General features: G+C 25.1%; 4 protein-coding genes across 4 annotated transcripts in view; 3 read left to right on the top strand and 1 right to left on the bottom strand.

Moving 5' to 3' along the window:
* The window catches only part of LOC112682842 (G-protein coupled receptor Mth2-like), a 14,448-nt gene extending 13,332 nt beyond the window's left edge, over positions 1-1,116 (top strand). Inside the window, exons 5-6 of the mRNA XM_025553595.1 lie at positions 217-369; positions 591-1,116. Coding sequence (XP_025409380.1) covers positions 217-369; positions 591-885 — 448 coding nt within the window. The 3' untranslated portion in view covers positions 886-1,116. The remainder of the gene's footprint in view (positions 1-216; positions 370-590) is intronic.
* The window catches only part of LOC112682824 (mutS protein homolog 4-like), a 61,133-nt gene extending 48,175 nt beyond the window's left edge, over positions 1-12,958 (bottom strand). Inside the window, exon 1 of the mRNA XM_025553573.1 lies at positions 12,734-12,958. The gene's annotated coding sequence lies outside the window, so the exon portion shown is untranslated. The remainder of the gene's footprint in view (positions 1-12,733) is intronic.
* LOC112682833 (G-protein coupled receptor Mth2-like) lies at positions 3,606-9,285 on the top strand. The gene is made up of 7 exons (XM_025553586.1): positions 3,606-4,003; positions 4,803-5,364; positions 7,011-7,497; positions 8,058-8,136; positions 8,223-8,410; positions 8,490-8,655; positions 8,856-9,285. Exons 2-7 carry the CDS (start codon positions 5,020-5,022, stop codon positions 9,211-9,213), a joined length of 1,623 nt encoding a protein of 540 aa, XP_025409371.1. The 5' UTR covers positions 3,606-4,003; positions 4,803-5,019; the 3' UTR covers positions 9,214-9,285.
* A 171-nt stretch (positions 12,959-13,129) lies between the features above and the next one.
* On the top strand, positions 13,130-16,716 carry LOC112682818 (UDP-N-acetylglucosamine--dolichyl-phosphate N-acetylglucosaminephosphotransferase). The gene is made up of 7 exons (XM_025553566.1): positions 13,130-13,382; positions 13,484-13,604; positions 13,917-14,130; positions 14,213-14,444; positions 14,498-14,686; positions 15,143-15,374; positions 16,586-16,716. The coding sequence occupies exons 1-7, from the start codon at positions 13,234-13,236 to the stop codon at positions 16,649-16,651; spliced, it is 1,203 nt and encodes a 400-aa protein (XP_025409351.1). The 5' UTR covers positions 13,130-13,233; the 3' UTR covers positions 16,652-16,716.
* Positions 16,717-17,122: the final 406 nt, after the last annotated feature.

Here is a 17,122-nt window from a genome sequence, read left to right as displayed (position 1 = left end):
TTGTCTCTCATTAAAAAGTTTCTCCGACTCCAAAACAATAAATAATTATTTGTTGGAAATAGTAATAACGTTATAATATATAAAAATTAAATAAGTAATATCCCTTTAATTTATTATATAAACTTGAATGTGTATACTACATTTTAAAAACATTAATTTGTCAACTGATACAATTTGAATTAATTATAAAATTGATATTTTAGCAAAGTTGTCCACATTTATATATTTTTATGGTCCTGTTACTATTCTATCATCTAGTGATATACTGATGTTTATACACACTGCGGTGTTGATTTCAAAACGGATACAAGATACTAAAATAATCAACCATCCCGATTGCAAGAGAAAGATTGATCATGAAAAACAAAGGTATGTTTTGCTGTATCTGATAAATTATATATTTAATGTTATTATTATATATATTTGTATTTATTATTATAATTTGAATAAAGACAGAAAACATTTTATACTATATTTGGATTGAGTAATTAACTTATTACAATGGTAGTTCGATGCTTAGTATTATTAGTTGGTACTTAAATAAAAATATAGGTACTAAGTTATAAAATAAATATTGTTTTATGTTACAGATTCGTGTTATATTTGAAATTATTCATTGTAATGGGTATAAATTGGATGGCTGAAATTTTGTCTTGGGCATTTGAGGAAAATGATTTTGGTTTTAATATATTATGGAACATCACAGATTTCGGAAATGCATTGCAAGGAGTGTTGATTTTTGTAATATTTGTATGCAAAAAACGCGTCTTAAGATTGTTAAGCGAAAAGCTTTGTCCACGTATGAATCTTTTCAAGAAGTCTACTACATCATCAACTAGAAATCGCTATAGTAGTACAATATCTAAAACTACCACTGTATCTTGAATTCATGTAAGAATACAACTGAAATAATTTTTCAGAAAATGATAGTACCTAGTACCCTATGTTTTATATAGTACGAATTTTAAGTTTATTAACTGTGATTTATAAAATAGTTTATATAGTTTGTAAAAAGTATCGTAATTTATGAATAATTTTTATCTTGTAAGGACGTGGATGTTATTACAAAACTCTAAGATATATAGTTTTAGTAAAATAGTTATACAATATCAAAAAACAAATTAAACGTTAAAAAATAAATTACCAATTATAAAAAATACTTTTAAAAAATTAGATTTTTAATAACTTTGATATTATATAATATACACAAAATAATTAACTAATTTAAACAGATTTTTATTAAGTATTTTACTACTCAAAAATATATTTTTGATTCTCTGCGTAATCGATTGTATATGAAGATTTTTTATTAAAAATGTATTTCCTTATATTTTAAAACATCATATTACTAGTAAAGACTTGCTATGATTTTTTTTAAATTAATCATTTTAAAAACAGAATTTAGTACGGAATTATTGATTTATAATAATACTCCAGCAAATATATCTACACCAAAATAACGTATGATAACTTCTTAGTCCAGCAATTAAACACCAATATTATTTTGGATATTTTTTTATTTCCTCCATAATTTTTCTAATATTAAGAAGAAACTATAAGTCATTTAAATGTTGTCATCAATTGGTTTTTTTGTTAAAATATAAATAGATTTTGTGTTATTTGATAACAAATTGAATACCGATAACAGAACGGCTAAGCAGATGGCTAATTGATAGATGATCATCAAAAATAATAAATATAACAAATGGATAACAAATAATTCTTAAATGATAGAAATTAAGGCATTTAATTGTTGTAGCAAAGTTTTTAGATAAAAAAGTTATGAAGAACTAATTTAAAAGTACTTTTTTAATAACGTTGAATTTTTAAATTACTTATTTATTTAATCCAGTTATATTGAAAAATTAACTTTTGAATGTATTTTTGGAACCTTGACTATTTAACTGATTCCTTGACAAAGTTTGGATAGTGAAGACATTTCCATATAAATCGCAGTCTGCTGAAAATATTTTATTACATTTTTTTCAAACAAGATTCAAATTTTTTCAATAACCAAATAGAGATAAGTACGAAGAACTTTATATTACTTTGTATAGAATTTTTGTCATATTAAAATAATTTAATCTATATTTTACAACAAAAAAAAAAAAACATTTTTAAATATCTAACAATAACTCATACATTATTGAAAATTATATCATTTAAACGAACTGTTTGTCTCTACGATTATTTATTTTTTTGATTTACAATGAAAAAAAGTATATTTTAATTTATATTTAATATATTTATTTTTTTAAATTGAAATTGTATTTTAAGGGCTTTGAGCTCAACGAACTCAGTTATTACATCATCAAAATGTATTGTCAAAGCCATTCTCCATAGATAAAAGAGCACGCTGCGTTTTTAGTAAATTTCCCAAGTTACAGCTTCTGCTAGTCACTGCAATAGTACAAAATATTCGGGAACTACACACGTTTACAAAAATTGTACATTTTTCGTATAAATAGAATTTAATAATTCGAGTGGTATCATTACAATGTTTTTTTGAAATGTTCTCAGATATGCATTTCATAACATATTTTCAAATAAATCAGATTTGTATTTTAATACAAATGATTTTATTTTCAATTCCAATTCTTCATTAGTCAGTGATAAAAAGTTTAATAATGACTAAAAAAAGTTACAGATATTATGACCGCTTGAAATCGATGTTCAAAGTCTGATAGAATAAAATTTATTGTGTAGTAAATCACATAATTTCTAAATACCATTTCAGGTTTCAGTATTTTCAAAAGTTTCATCGGTAATTGTTTTTTTTCATTTTTTTTTGTCTAGTTTTTATTAGTCTATTATCTCTGAAATTTGGTACTATTTGCATTTCCTTAATTATTTAATGCGTTTCGAATAAAACTTGAGGTCAACCATTTCGTATATTTTGTAGATCTTTTTATAAATCTGAGAAAATTTTAATTTCTTCATTTAATGATATTCTTGTTTTTTGTAAAATAACATTTCTTTGATCAATATACAGTAATATTTTTACCAAAACGAAGATATAATAAAAATAATAAAAATAACTAGAATGTTAAATATAGAATGGATTGTTAAAACATAATCATAATAAATAATAATTGATTGCACGTGAATGTCTTACTAATCCTATTTGTAAATTGTTTTTATGAGCTGGGTGTTAATATTATAATTTTTATCATTCATTATTTTGTTCGTGTTTTATATTAGTTCTACTGGAAACAATGTAAATCAGTACTTTATAATAAGCGATTGTTTTACAACATAGATATTAATAATTATTTTAAATTATTATTAAATTATTTTAATTATAATATGATTTTTTTCACGATATTCATTCAAGTATTCGTTACTCTACTGTAACCTGCAAGTTGCAACGACAGAAAAATAATAACAAAGAAATACTTACTTAAATTAAAACACCTAAGGTAACATTTTATTATTTTTATAGTTGTATAAAGTCATACGTTTCATTTTTTATCGTCCATAAGTTCTTGGGGAGAAGGCAGAGCCCTCCACCTTTTTTTGTTATTCTGATTAATTAATGATATTAATAAAATTGGTGTTTAAGCACTTATATTTTTACGACTACATCACTGGTGGTAACAACCAATGGACAATCAGGAATATAATGTCCAGGCCTTTTGATTTTTGGTACTATGTTCATTTTTCGTAATTATGCAAACAGCATTAATTATAGTTTCTCTAATTTGGCCGGATACCAGTTAACTAATAATACATCGTTAATACGTAGCTATCGTGTGTCTTTTGTCTGAACATCCGGTATTCGCACGACCTAAACCACAACTGATCGATACCATGTTATCATGCGTTGTTGAGTCAGTCTACATATTTTTAGACAGTTTGTTTTGTTTTCAACTAGAAAACAGTTCTTCGATCCTTTGCATGCATGTAAGTGAAAAACGTATTCTGCGCGGGACAATCAAGAATGTGGATATAGCACCCAAACCCGTCACCAACCGCTTTGGGATGAATAGTTTGTACTCACCTAGTGAGTAATTTTTATTTTCATATATTATATAATTTATAAGATAAAACTATTATTGATAGTAAAGATTAGGTTCGGAAGTTGTAGGAGAATACATTTTCGCCTTATTCTAAAACGTATTTTTTAGTTTGTAAAATTGTCGGCATATTATAATTGTATAAACATTGAAGTAGGTTTTACAAAGCACGGACAAATTTATATCACGCGAAAGTTCACACACAACCGTCAACTGATGGGAATATAAAATAATCTAATACCCTTACTATTAGATTGACGATATCGTCAATAACATAAGCAAATTTTATACAAAAGATAATATGATATAGTGCCTGTGTTATAAAGATAATTACATTCCATTAAGATGATTGAGATCGTTGATATAATGACAGTTAGGTATGGCGACTACTACGTTAAATAATCGAAAATAAAATAAAAAAAAAACTTCAATTTTTTTTTTAAAAAATTATTACACAGGCATAAAAATCTCATAAAAATTCAAAATATGTACTTTTTTCTAAAATTGCCAAAATATGCAAAAAAAAATGTATTTTTAATTTTTGTATTTAAACTTGTTTTTGTATAAAACGGATTTCTAGCTTGGTCTGCTATAAATTAAGAGTATACAGAAAAATATGCAACTCCTACAACTTCCGAGCATTAGTATTGATAACTAGCAATTTTTTTAATCTAGTAGACAACGATACAGTGTAACAATTATAGTTGTAAGGAATAACCGATATAGAGGCGGTTATCAGTTAATAACACTCAGTATTTTATTCCTGATTCCACTCGATCCGAACAGATGCTGTAGACTAGTGCACGTTGACGTTTGAATACGGTCGATCATCAAGCATTCAGAATACAATCGATCTGTCACCTTGCCGTACGTAATTCCCAACAGGTGGTTTATACTGTAAAAAATTTCTATTATTTTTATCTACCACGTCCGACATAAGTTTCGAGCGTTTTTATTCGCACACGTTTCGCTCAAATATAAGAGATATCCTTCATAGTCCCAAATGATGGGTTCACCTGTGCGACAGCCGATGACGACGTCGTCAACGATTTTGATACTACTTCTGCTTCTACCAGTAATGGCCAGCAGCACGAGTACCACGGAAACGTGTCCGATGAACGTATACGAACCAGCGCCCGAAGGCTTCCGTCTGAAAGACGACATTTTGTTGGCCGGAAACCCCGAACAACGATACTTACCATCCCAGTATCGTCGTCGCATTGACGGCCACGGTTATGAGGTATGCTCGTGCATACAGAAACCGTGTGTGATCAAATGCTGTAAGCCGAACAAATTGTTTATCGGCAATAAGTGCTCAATATCCAACGAAACGCACGAGGAATTCGCGGTAAGTTCTATACGACGTATTAACCCTGCGCGGTCTTCGTTTCTAGTTTCGCGACCGACATTCGTAGCTTATCGAATAGGGACAAATGAACGAAGACGTTTGGCCGTGGACACAAATGGACGTCAAATATATATATATATATATATATATATATATATATATATATATGTTTATAAGTTATAAAACCATTGATATTTTATGTTCTTAATATAACTAATGGTATCGTATCATAATATCAAACCTTATCGAATTTTATCATTTTGGTAATAGATACCTAACCTAACCTAACCTTTTATATCAATATATAACTTATTTGTTTTTATAACTTGTAATAATTTTCACACTTTATCGAAACACGGTGATACACGAGACACGAAAATACACATTATTATCTATAACCGTGTTAGTCGTGTACAAATTGCATTCAAGTGTACATGTAAGATGTCATTTATTAATTCAAATCGCGATGGTGAAGTTTTTTTGAATGAATATTTTTGACATTAAAATTTAAATATTATAATAAATATAAATAACTTATTTATTTTATTTACTGATTTATATATATATATATATGTTTTTTTTTACGTCCATTTGTCCTCACATCCAAACAGCACGTCCAAACGGCTACGTCCATTTGTCCTAGATCGGTAGCTTATTGTGTTAAAAATGTATTGTAACAACGATTAGTATTATTCGCAATCGATCCTGTTTTTTTTTTTTTGTCACCAGTACAAATCTAAAACTATAGTCAAGAATTACACTTCTGAAACGGCTATTTCCTTTATTAATTTATTTAATTTAATTTTTTTTTTTTTTTACGGTAGAGATCGAATTTTTGTGAAGAGGAAAAGGATAGGGTCAAATATTTATTTTAACAGTAAAAGGAATAGGTGAAAAACAGAAAAGGATCATCTTGACCATTTAGAGTAATTATAAACTATTCATTTATAAATCATTGCTAAACCCCTAATTGGATATACCTACCAAATTCAACCCAAATACAACCCATTCAGGCTTTTCAATCAATTAATCTCTGGTCGACAATATATGCGCCATGAAGTTTTTCATATACTTTACAGTAACTAAGAAATATAAAAAGAAAGTTTTTAACGCTACAAAAATTATTACAAACAATTCCCAAATAAACCTATCACACAAATCAACTCATCTCTTTCATAGTTGGTAGTGAATCAATATCCGGAAATCCTCCTTCTCTAGTTGCCTAAAACACCATGGTGTCTCTGATATTAGGATCTCTTGTATCTTGACTCCTATATTTTAAAAATGTCTTCGTATTTTATAGTCTTCCTTTTCAATGTTTTTTGCATAATGTGTTTAATAGTATATTGAATAAATATAAATATTTTTTCTGTTAAATACTAGATTTACAAAAAAAAAATTACAGATTCCTTCAAAACGAATAGAAATCAAAGAAAGTATACGTCTTATTTTCTATTGTCTTTCATTAAAATGGGATGTTTGTTTAAATTATTCATTAATTGATAAATTGTATATCAACTATGGCGCCTGTCAATACATTTAATTTATCGGTCATCATATGCCCTATTTACTACAATTATTAAATATTTAATGTAGATTATTTTTATCTGAAATTCTAAAGTTAAGAAATATTACATGTTTTATAGGTACCAAAGTTAGTAACCGAAAACGGGACTGTTGAGACATACGAAAGAGACAAATTTCATATAATTTATGGACTACAAAAATGTATTGATAATGCTTCAAAATATCTACTGACAGCATCAAATAATGATGGAAATTTCGTGGTTTCCGAAAATGGGTGGTTATTCAACGAATTGGGATTAGATATTGCTGAACCTGGTCAATTTTGCTTAGAACAATTTTACGATTTGGAATTTCACATCGCAACCATGGTGTGTTCAAGGGAAAATTCAAACAATGATATTAACATGTATTATATTGTTTCAATGGCACTTTCACTACCATTTTTGTTGATGACGTTCTTGGTATATGCACTTATTAAGAGGTTACGGAATTTGCATGGAAAGTCCCTCATGTGTCACATAACATCGCTTTTTGTTGCTTATTCAAGTTTAATACTTGTTCAACTTACAATCGAAACAGCTGACAATTATTTTTGTGTTCTATTAGGTAAGTAGATTATTTTATGTAATACGATCTATAATTCATATAACTCTTTTTCTACGACATTTTTTATACAATAGATTGAACAAATAAAAAATAAACTTAATAAATTAATTATTGCATAACTCTGAATTTATCATAAAATATATATGAAAAACAAGTAGCATCATATATTATATTGTATTATATAACAGTCAAAATGATAGTTAATATCACCTAATGATTAATACCACCTATATTATATGTATTACCTAATTCACTACTTTACACGATCTAACTATAATATATATCTTATATATTTTATATTTTTATTCATTTTACTGTCGATCAAATTAGTAATACCTATATATAAAATATTGTGTTTAAAAAATTTTGATAAATTTACTATTAAAATTCATTATTGAAATTAATTACGTTTTGGTGCTTTAATTTAAATAGATAACTCATTGAAAAAAATGTCATAAGTGAAAGAATATTCACTATTACTACTATTACTTCCATAATGTTATAAAATCAATAATATTAAATATATTATTATTAATATTATTATAATACTCTTTTTTCAGCGTTTATTATTCAGTTCTCTTTTTTATCAAGTTTTTTTTGGTTAAATGTAATGTGTTTTGACTTATGGTGGACTTTTAGGTAAATTTATTCGCTACTGATAAATCATACTTTTGAATTAAGCATTTAAAATATCTATATAGTAGAATGTATTAATTCATTTTCAGTGAACATCGGCCATTGCAAGGACATTTTAAACAACACGAATCAAAGAAGTTTATAATTTATTCCATATATGCTTGGGGATGTACTTCTTTTATTTCAATATTTACATATTACATGCATCAGGCTTCATTTTCACAATCAAATAATAAATTATATCCAGGATTTGGAAAAGAAAGTTGTTGGTTTAGTTGTAAATACACTTAAAAATTATCTTATTTCAAAATTATAATTTTAATTTGTATATTATAATAAAATTTGTCTATTTTTAGCGACTTTAGCCACCGTAATATATTTCTATGGACCAATTGCTATAATATTAATTAGTAATTTGTTGATGTTTTTGCACGCTGCGGTGATGATTTATAAAAAAATAAAGGATACAAAAATATTCAATCAGTCTGATTATAACAAGAATATCGATCATGAAAAACAAAGGTGTGTACTAATAATTAGATTTTAACAAAATAGTAAAAAATGTATTTAATTTAATTGAATACAAATAACTAAACAAATATAGTCTTATTTTTCAGTTGAATTATTATAATTTGATACAAACATTATTATTAAAAATGTAATTTATCTTGTGATTAAGATTAAACAAAAATATTTTAATTCTTTTATGTCAAATGTTTCAGATTCGTACTGTATTTAAATTTATTTCTCGTAATGGGTGTGAATTGGTTGGCAGAAGTTATATCTTTCGCATTTGGAGAAAAATTTGAAGCTTATATATGGTACATCACCGACTTAGGAAATGCATTACAAGGAGTGTTGATTTTTTTAATCTTTGTATGTAAAAAACGTGTCTTTAGATTGATAAGCCAACAGTTTTGTCCACGTCTTGAACTTTTTAAAACTACTACTGTGTCAACAAGAAACTTTTATAATAGTAGTATTGTATCTAAATCACAATTTGATCTAGAGTTAAATGTAAAGAATATAATTCCAAGTGAAGCAATTTCGGGCAATAACCAAAATTTGACTAATTTATAGTATAATTCCAATGTTTTATGGATAGGTAATTGTGTAATAAAAAGTATGAATAAATAATAGTTATAAAATATGTTTAAGTATGTAAAATTAAAATTAAAATCAATTTTTTTTTCTCACTTTCAGGTATAAAATAAATAGATTCAATAATAGATTAAATACACAATAATAATTCTAAAAGTCGTATATTAACTATGATTTACAAATTTTTAGACAATAGAAAAGATATTAAAAAAAAGTATTAAATTGTTTTTTTAATGGTGCGTTAAAACTAATCACTGATAATAGAACACAATTTATTTATATTTTAAAAACAATAGGTACCTATTACTCCCTGATTCCTCGTCAATCAAATGTACATCATCCCATGTCCCCAAACTAAGTACTAACTAATAATAATAGATTACCAACTATTAAACTTGAGTACAACTGCAATATTAGTAATAAATTAGGACGCGGATTTTTATGTAATAAAAAAATCAAAATATGTAAATATTTATGTTCTTATTTTTGCTAAAATATGTATTAAAAAACGTAAAATATTTAACAAAAAAAAATCGGTATTTTCCATTCATTTTTAATTATTAATTAATAACTATTCATTTAATCATCTTCAATGTTGTCTTCTTCGGAATGATTGGATAAGACGTACATTTAAAGATTTTCAAATTTTAATGTATGGCGGTTGATTTCAAAGTCAACTCGTAGCGGCTGAGGCTGTATTCAACGTCACCCGAGGTTAATGGGGCATATTTCATACCACATACATCGAATGGTGTTACTTCAATATAATTTGACATATTTTATATTATTTATATTAATAAGATTATATCAAATAGTTTTAATTTTTTTTGTAAACCAACATATTACCCAATACGTAGTTTAATTAATTTTTTATATAACTCCAGATTCTACTTGAACTTAATTTCATTAAATTTCTGCATTTTCCACTATCGCGAGACTTTCAACTATTGTTAGATTCAATGTTTCTAATATTTTATTATTTTAACCAAAAAAAAAAAATTTTTGGAAATATTTGCTAAATTATTTTGCAAGTTATTAATTTACATATCAGAAGTAATAGCAATTGTAGTATCTGATTTAAGATTTGAAATATTTTCTTTCATTTAATTCCAATATAAAAATTGTAAATTAAATAAAAACTGTATTGAAATGGTATGAAAATATGAAATATTTACAAAATATATAAATATTAATTAAATATTTAAAAATATGTATTTACATCAAAATATGTGAAAATATGTAAAATAAAAAAGGTCTCATATTATTCAGGGTGTTATGAAACGTGCTTATTTTTAATTAGAATTGAGAAATTCACATTCAATAAATATATGTAATTACATAAAAATCCGCGCCCTACTAATAATAATATATGCATACAACATAATACACTTATTATAATATATATTGTAAATATTTTGTTAAAATAAATGCAAATTATTCTAAGTACATTTTTATTCCGAAGTATCATTTAATCATTAAAATGTATATATATATAATAATATTAGCCATTATTTATTTATTTATATTTACTTTAATATTTATTTCTCAGAAACGCAAATAGGATAACTCACGATGATAAAGGTATGTTATACTAATAATTATGTAATATGTAATATTAATATTAATATTATTAATATTAAGCCCCTTATTTTAATTCAATATAACAAGTAAATATGTATATCCATGTGGCATTGAGTTACTTTACAAGACTCTAGAGCAGTTCTCAGCCGGTGTGCCGCGAAAAATGTTTGATGTTTGTGATTACTAAAAATTTCCTATATATGTACCCAAACAACACACATTTAATACTAACTCGCAACAAAATTAAAAGATCCAAGATAAAATTGCATTAGATGACACGCTTACGGGTGACACACCGACAAACGTGCAATTAAAACTGTACGATTTTTCTGAACAGTTTTATCTGTACAGATAAATCATACGTGTATAGATTAAAATTACGTAGTTTTTAGAATTATACAGTTGTTCGAAAATAAATTGAAAATACCGATTGATAAAACTGTGACAGTTTAATGTCTATTAATTGTGCAGACAACACATATGTAGGTATACTGTACAGTATATTTTTATTTTATTTCAACGAGCTCAGAAATTAATTTGCAGTCATAATTTCAATGCCAGCTGCAAATTGTATTTATCATTTTATAAATATCACTATAATTTATGCGATTGGAGATTGTGATGAACTGAAAACCAAGCCTGGGCAAGTTAATGATAATGAAGTTATGTTAAGTTATGTTGAAGTTAAGTTGTTGTTAAGTTGACGGAAAAAATTTTAAAAAGTTTAAATTTAACAATTAACCTTAATTTTTTTTTAACTCAGTTAAGTTAAAAGTTATATGAACATTTTCAGTTAACTTATTAACTTAAACTGAGTTATTATTATTGTTTTTTTTAATATCTATATAAATACCCAGTTAAATGGTTTAAAATAATATTGAACACAGGAAATAGCCAATATCTTTTCTATACATAGAATTAAATTATTAGGTACTGATAAATAGAATTACGTAGCAGGTACCAAAAAAATACAAAGTAATATACGAAATGAAATAATAACATAAATTTAAAATTTAATAGATGAATTAATATAAGAGAATAAAATATAACTGAAAATACAAAATAAAAAATAATTAAAAAAAAAATAAATTTAAATATATTATATACATTTTTTAACACTCGTCCACCAACTAAAAAATTATTATTTTTATTAAATTATAAAGTTTGTCTCGTACAGTCGTAATATAATAAATAAATCAAGAGCTCCATTACTTTTAATTTTGGATAAATTTTATACGAGTATTAATGTAATATACTGTTAATATAATAATAAATACAAATATTTGTTAAAAAATGTTGAAATAAAACCAACGTCATATCGCAACGCAGTTATTTCGGATTATTATTCGTTTTGATGAAATTACTAATAAATTGTACATTAGTGAGCTTCAAATTGGTATGACGTTTTTTTCTTCAGATTTTGGAAAGTTAAAGTGTTAAATTCTGGTTAAGTTTTGGTTCGTTGAAATACGTAAAAAAAAGTTTTAATAAAGTAAAAGTATTCCAATAAGTGCACTTAAAAATAATAATTTTATCGCATCATATAAGAATTAAACATAGAAAGATGTGGATTCTTAACCTTAATAGGAGTGGACTGACATAAAGATCCACAGACTCATCTACGTCTGTCTTTTTTTAATTATTTATTATGTCCACTTTTTTGGTCTTTTTTTTTTTTACTTTTGCTTTTGCGGCAAAAACATAGCAGATACCTATAGAATATCTTTTATGATAAACAAGTAAAATGTTGTTAATAATCTCAAATTTTCAATACTAAATATACTAACGGTGGTTTATAAATTAAGGCATATTAACTTTTAAAACCATTAACCGTGAAAGCATCTAAAATTATGTAATAGCCAAGATTGGTACTTACAGTAAGTTAAATATAATTAATTATGAGATAAATGACACTTACTTTATAACAAATTGTATCGAGTAAGTATATTGTATTCGAATACTTAAAGCACTTTATTTAACTGGCAAACGATACTTAATAGTTAATATTGAAACTAATTATTCGCTCAGCGAAGAGTTTAAAACACAAATTACTCACTCTAATAAATTAACTAAAAACTAAATTGAATGATCCATATTCCTTTACATTTTATTAGGTTTTCCTTTATTGCACTTATTAATTTTCCGCGAACCGATGGAAAATGTTCTTTTCCATGAAAATATATGTTATCAATAGATACGTCGTTTAACTGATTCAACGAAAATGTGTTATAATTTACATTATTTGAAATGTAAAAATCATGTCTATACTAAAGTAAACATTATTTTCTAATGGATTATCTATTTTTTACAAAATTAGTTTTAGCTTACGGTTTTATAACCTAATAATATTACGACGTGATCTTTTACCGATCATATATACTTAAAATTAATGTTAATTTTTAAATTAACTATCTTATCATGGAAACTTTTTACATACTTATTATTAATATTTTATTTAGTATATTTGCCTTTATTTCTACGTATAATATTATTCCACGACTAAAAGATATGTTTGTTAGTGCTAATTTATATGGAAAAGATTTAAATAAAAAATCTGAGAACAAAATGTAAGTATAAAATATTAGATTTTGTTTATTTATTTTAATTATCATATCCATTTTTTTTTTTAATTATTAATGTCTCAATTAATAATTTTGTCTTGATTTAGACCTGAAGCTTTTGGAGTAGTGTCTGGATGTACATTTCTGATTACAATGTTTGTGTTAATACCAATTATATTTGGTAGACACATATTACAAAATGATACAAGTCTATTCCCCCATAGTGAAGTAATTTTTATTTTCATATCTTTTGTATAGTTCAAAATTAATAATAATGTTAAAATATGTTTAAATCTTAACCAATTATTCAATATAGATATGTAATTTAATGTATTTATTTTTATTTTTTTGTTAAATAATTAAATAATTTGTAATTATACTATATAATTTTAGGTTTTATTCAAACAATAATCATAGGTAAGGTAAGACAATGTGTATATTAATTATTGATTGTATAAAATACTTGATTTTGTTCAAAGTTTAATTTTTGGAAGATTAATAATTTATTTAAAAATTATTATATTTTATTAATGTTTTCAGTTTATAGAAATGTTAGCTGCTCTGTTGTCGATTTGTTGTATGCTTTTATTGGGATTTTCTGATGATGTACTAAACTTAAGGTGGCGACACAAACTATTATTACCAACAGTTGCATCTTTGCCCCTACTTGTTGTTTATTACATTAATTTCAACTCGACTACAATAATTGTACCTAAACCATTTAGAGATTTTTTAGGAGTATCTATTAATTTAGGCAAGTCTTGTGGTTTTTTTTTAATTAATTTATGTATTTAAATTGTTAATTATTTTTAATACATTATTTTATTATTTTACAGGTTTACTTTATTATGTGTACATGGGTATGTTAGCTGTATTCTGTACAAATGCCATAAATATACTAGCTGGAATAAATGGTTTAGAAACTGGGCAGAGTCTTGTTATTGCAATTTCTATTTTAATTTTTAATTCAATTGAACTATCAGGGGATTGTGCTCAAGCACATTTATTTTCATTACATTTCATAATACCATTTATAGCTGTTACTTTTGCTTTGTTAAAATATAACTGGTAAGTTAAATATTTGTTAATTCAATTGATGTAGTAAATTAATTATGTTACAGGTATCCTTCTGAAGTCTTTGTTGGTGATACTTATTGTTATTTTGCTGGTATGACATTTGCAGTTATTGGAATTCTTGGTCATTTTAGCAAAACTATGTTATTATTTTTCATACCACAAATATTTAATTTTTTGTACTCAACTCCTCAGTTGTTTCATTTTATAAACTGTCCTAGGCATCGTATTCCAAGGTAAGTAATGATTAAAGAACAAACGATTTAGGATTTAGCTTTTTTTTTTAATATTAAATACAACTTATCTTGAAGTATTAATATATATATATTTAATAAATACTTTGACCATGCTTTTTAATTACTACGTTATTTAGAATATAGTCTACAACTAACAATTAAAATAATAAACTACTTAAAAATCTTCTCTTGTATATCTTATATTTCCTTATTTACTTATTTATATTGGCAAAAACTTTTTAGGTGTTCACTTTTTTCTAATATTGATCAAAAACTAAACATTTTTAAGATGTTTTGACTTTTAATGTAAATTTTTAAATATTTTACCAACATTATGTCATTACTAAACACTAAATATATAATTTTAATTGCTTATGGAACATTTTTGTTCTCTAATAGTATAATATCTTGAAATATTTTATTAATTAACAAATAAAATATTTATAAACTCTACAGATTAGATAAGTATGGAACACTATCACCAAGTTATGCAGAATGTAACAAAGTTAATATTTCAATAATTGGGAGAATGTGTTTGAAATTATTTTCCTATTTTAAAATAATACACATTGAAGAAAAATCAGATGGAAATATTAAATGTAATAATTTAACACTCATCAATTTGTGTTTAATATTGATAGGACCAACTAATGAAAAAACATTGACTATAATATTATTGGGCATTCAAGTGAGTTTTAATTAAGATATTTTGTACCTGATATATATTACAGTTAAAATCCAAAAACTGTCAAAACTAGTTTCCACAAATCTCTTTAGTTAGTTCTGGTTTTGATTTGATAAACTAGAATTAACTAAGAACCTCACCTTTAAATGCATTTTAACTTATTTTTTTTTTTTAGTTAGAACTAGTCTTAAATATATTGGTGAAAACTAGAATTATCTAGTGAAAAGTATAAATATATGTATGATAGGGTAAAATAATAATAATTGTAAACACGAATCTGAGTAATATATTTTCCCTTTATTAATATTAACACAAACAGCACAACACAACTCATGGCACGATCAACACTGTGGCCATGATGCTAACGAATGAAACAAATTATATCGATACTACTAATAAAACAGGAGGGTGGAGAAATCTTGCCTTCTTGGGAGGAACCCCACATACATATTAGGATTATTACTATATACATTTATTATATTATTTATTTTAATAAGATACACTGTCATGGAATTTAGAATTGCATTTCTACATAAACAGCGATTTGTTCCGCATTATTTTACTGTGCATCTTACAAATCCTTTCTCTAACTCAGTCAATACTTTTGTTGCAGCTACATGGAAGGAAATATGATTGTTTGGAACTTGATTCTCTCTATTGAATTTTTCTTTTCATGCTATAAATTTAGACTTTGATTATTATGAGGTATATTCTGTCAAAGTTATCGTATCCAAGTAATTTGATAGATAAAAGGTTGAAGTAGTCGTAATTGATTTGATAGTCAGACAGTCAATTTTATTGAATAATATTTATAGATCTTCTGTGGTCATGAGCGTTATAGGTTGTACGAGTTAGAATACATTCATTTCAGTTAGAACTAGTTTTACTGACTTATTTAAACATGCGATAAATTCTAGTTTTAAATAATCATAACCGGAATTAACCAAAGAGATTTATGGAAAATATTTTTGACTAGTTAACAGGCATGGATATAAATGGGGGGCTAGTGGAACTAATGTTAAACCATATCAGATGTAAGAAAGATTTCATATAAATCGACATGCACAACAACTTATGGCAGTAACTCCTTTACTAGCATCCCCTTTTTCCATTTCTAGATCCATATCTACCAGTCAAAACTAGTTTTGACAGATTTCAGATTTTAACTGTACCATATACTTATAATATATAATTTATTATTTTATTTATTTTAGGCTGTTTGCAGTATGTTTGCGTTTATCATACGTTACCCATTAGCATCATTGTTTTATGAAGTATAATTTATTTGTAATATTTTTTGCATAAGCTATCCAACTTAAATTATGAAATTTATTTTATAAGCATAAACAAGTTACTGTATTTATAATAAAATGTTACCAATTACTTATTAGTTAAAAAAAATTAGTTTTTTTACTTATAAAATGTTCCATAAATAATTGTAAAATTTGAAAAAATATTAAGTTTATTATGTTTTTAAATAAACAATAAAACTTCTTAATAAACACTATATCACTGAAATTTTGTATATTGATTAACAATTATTTAATTAATATTAATAATATTTTTTTAGATGTCATAATGATAATTTATTAATGTTTAAAATTATTTTTTCATGTCATATTTATTATTTAAATAGTTATGGAAGGATTAAAACTAAAATTTAAAGCAATTCAGTTACTTCATATTGTATTAGACTATGGCATAAAGTAATTTCATACATAAATTAAATATACATATATAGATAGCTCATG

This window comes from Sipha flava, unplaced genomic scaffold (genome assembly GCF_003268045.1).
Source record: "Sipha flava isolate LNK unplaced genomic scaffold, YSA_version1 104_pilon_pilon, whole genome shotgun sequence".
Lineage (NCBI taxonomy): Eukaryota > Metazoa > Arthropoda > Insecta > Hemiptera > Aphididae > Sipha > Sipha flava.
This window is presented reverse-complemented; position numbering and strand designations above follow the sequence as displayed.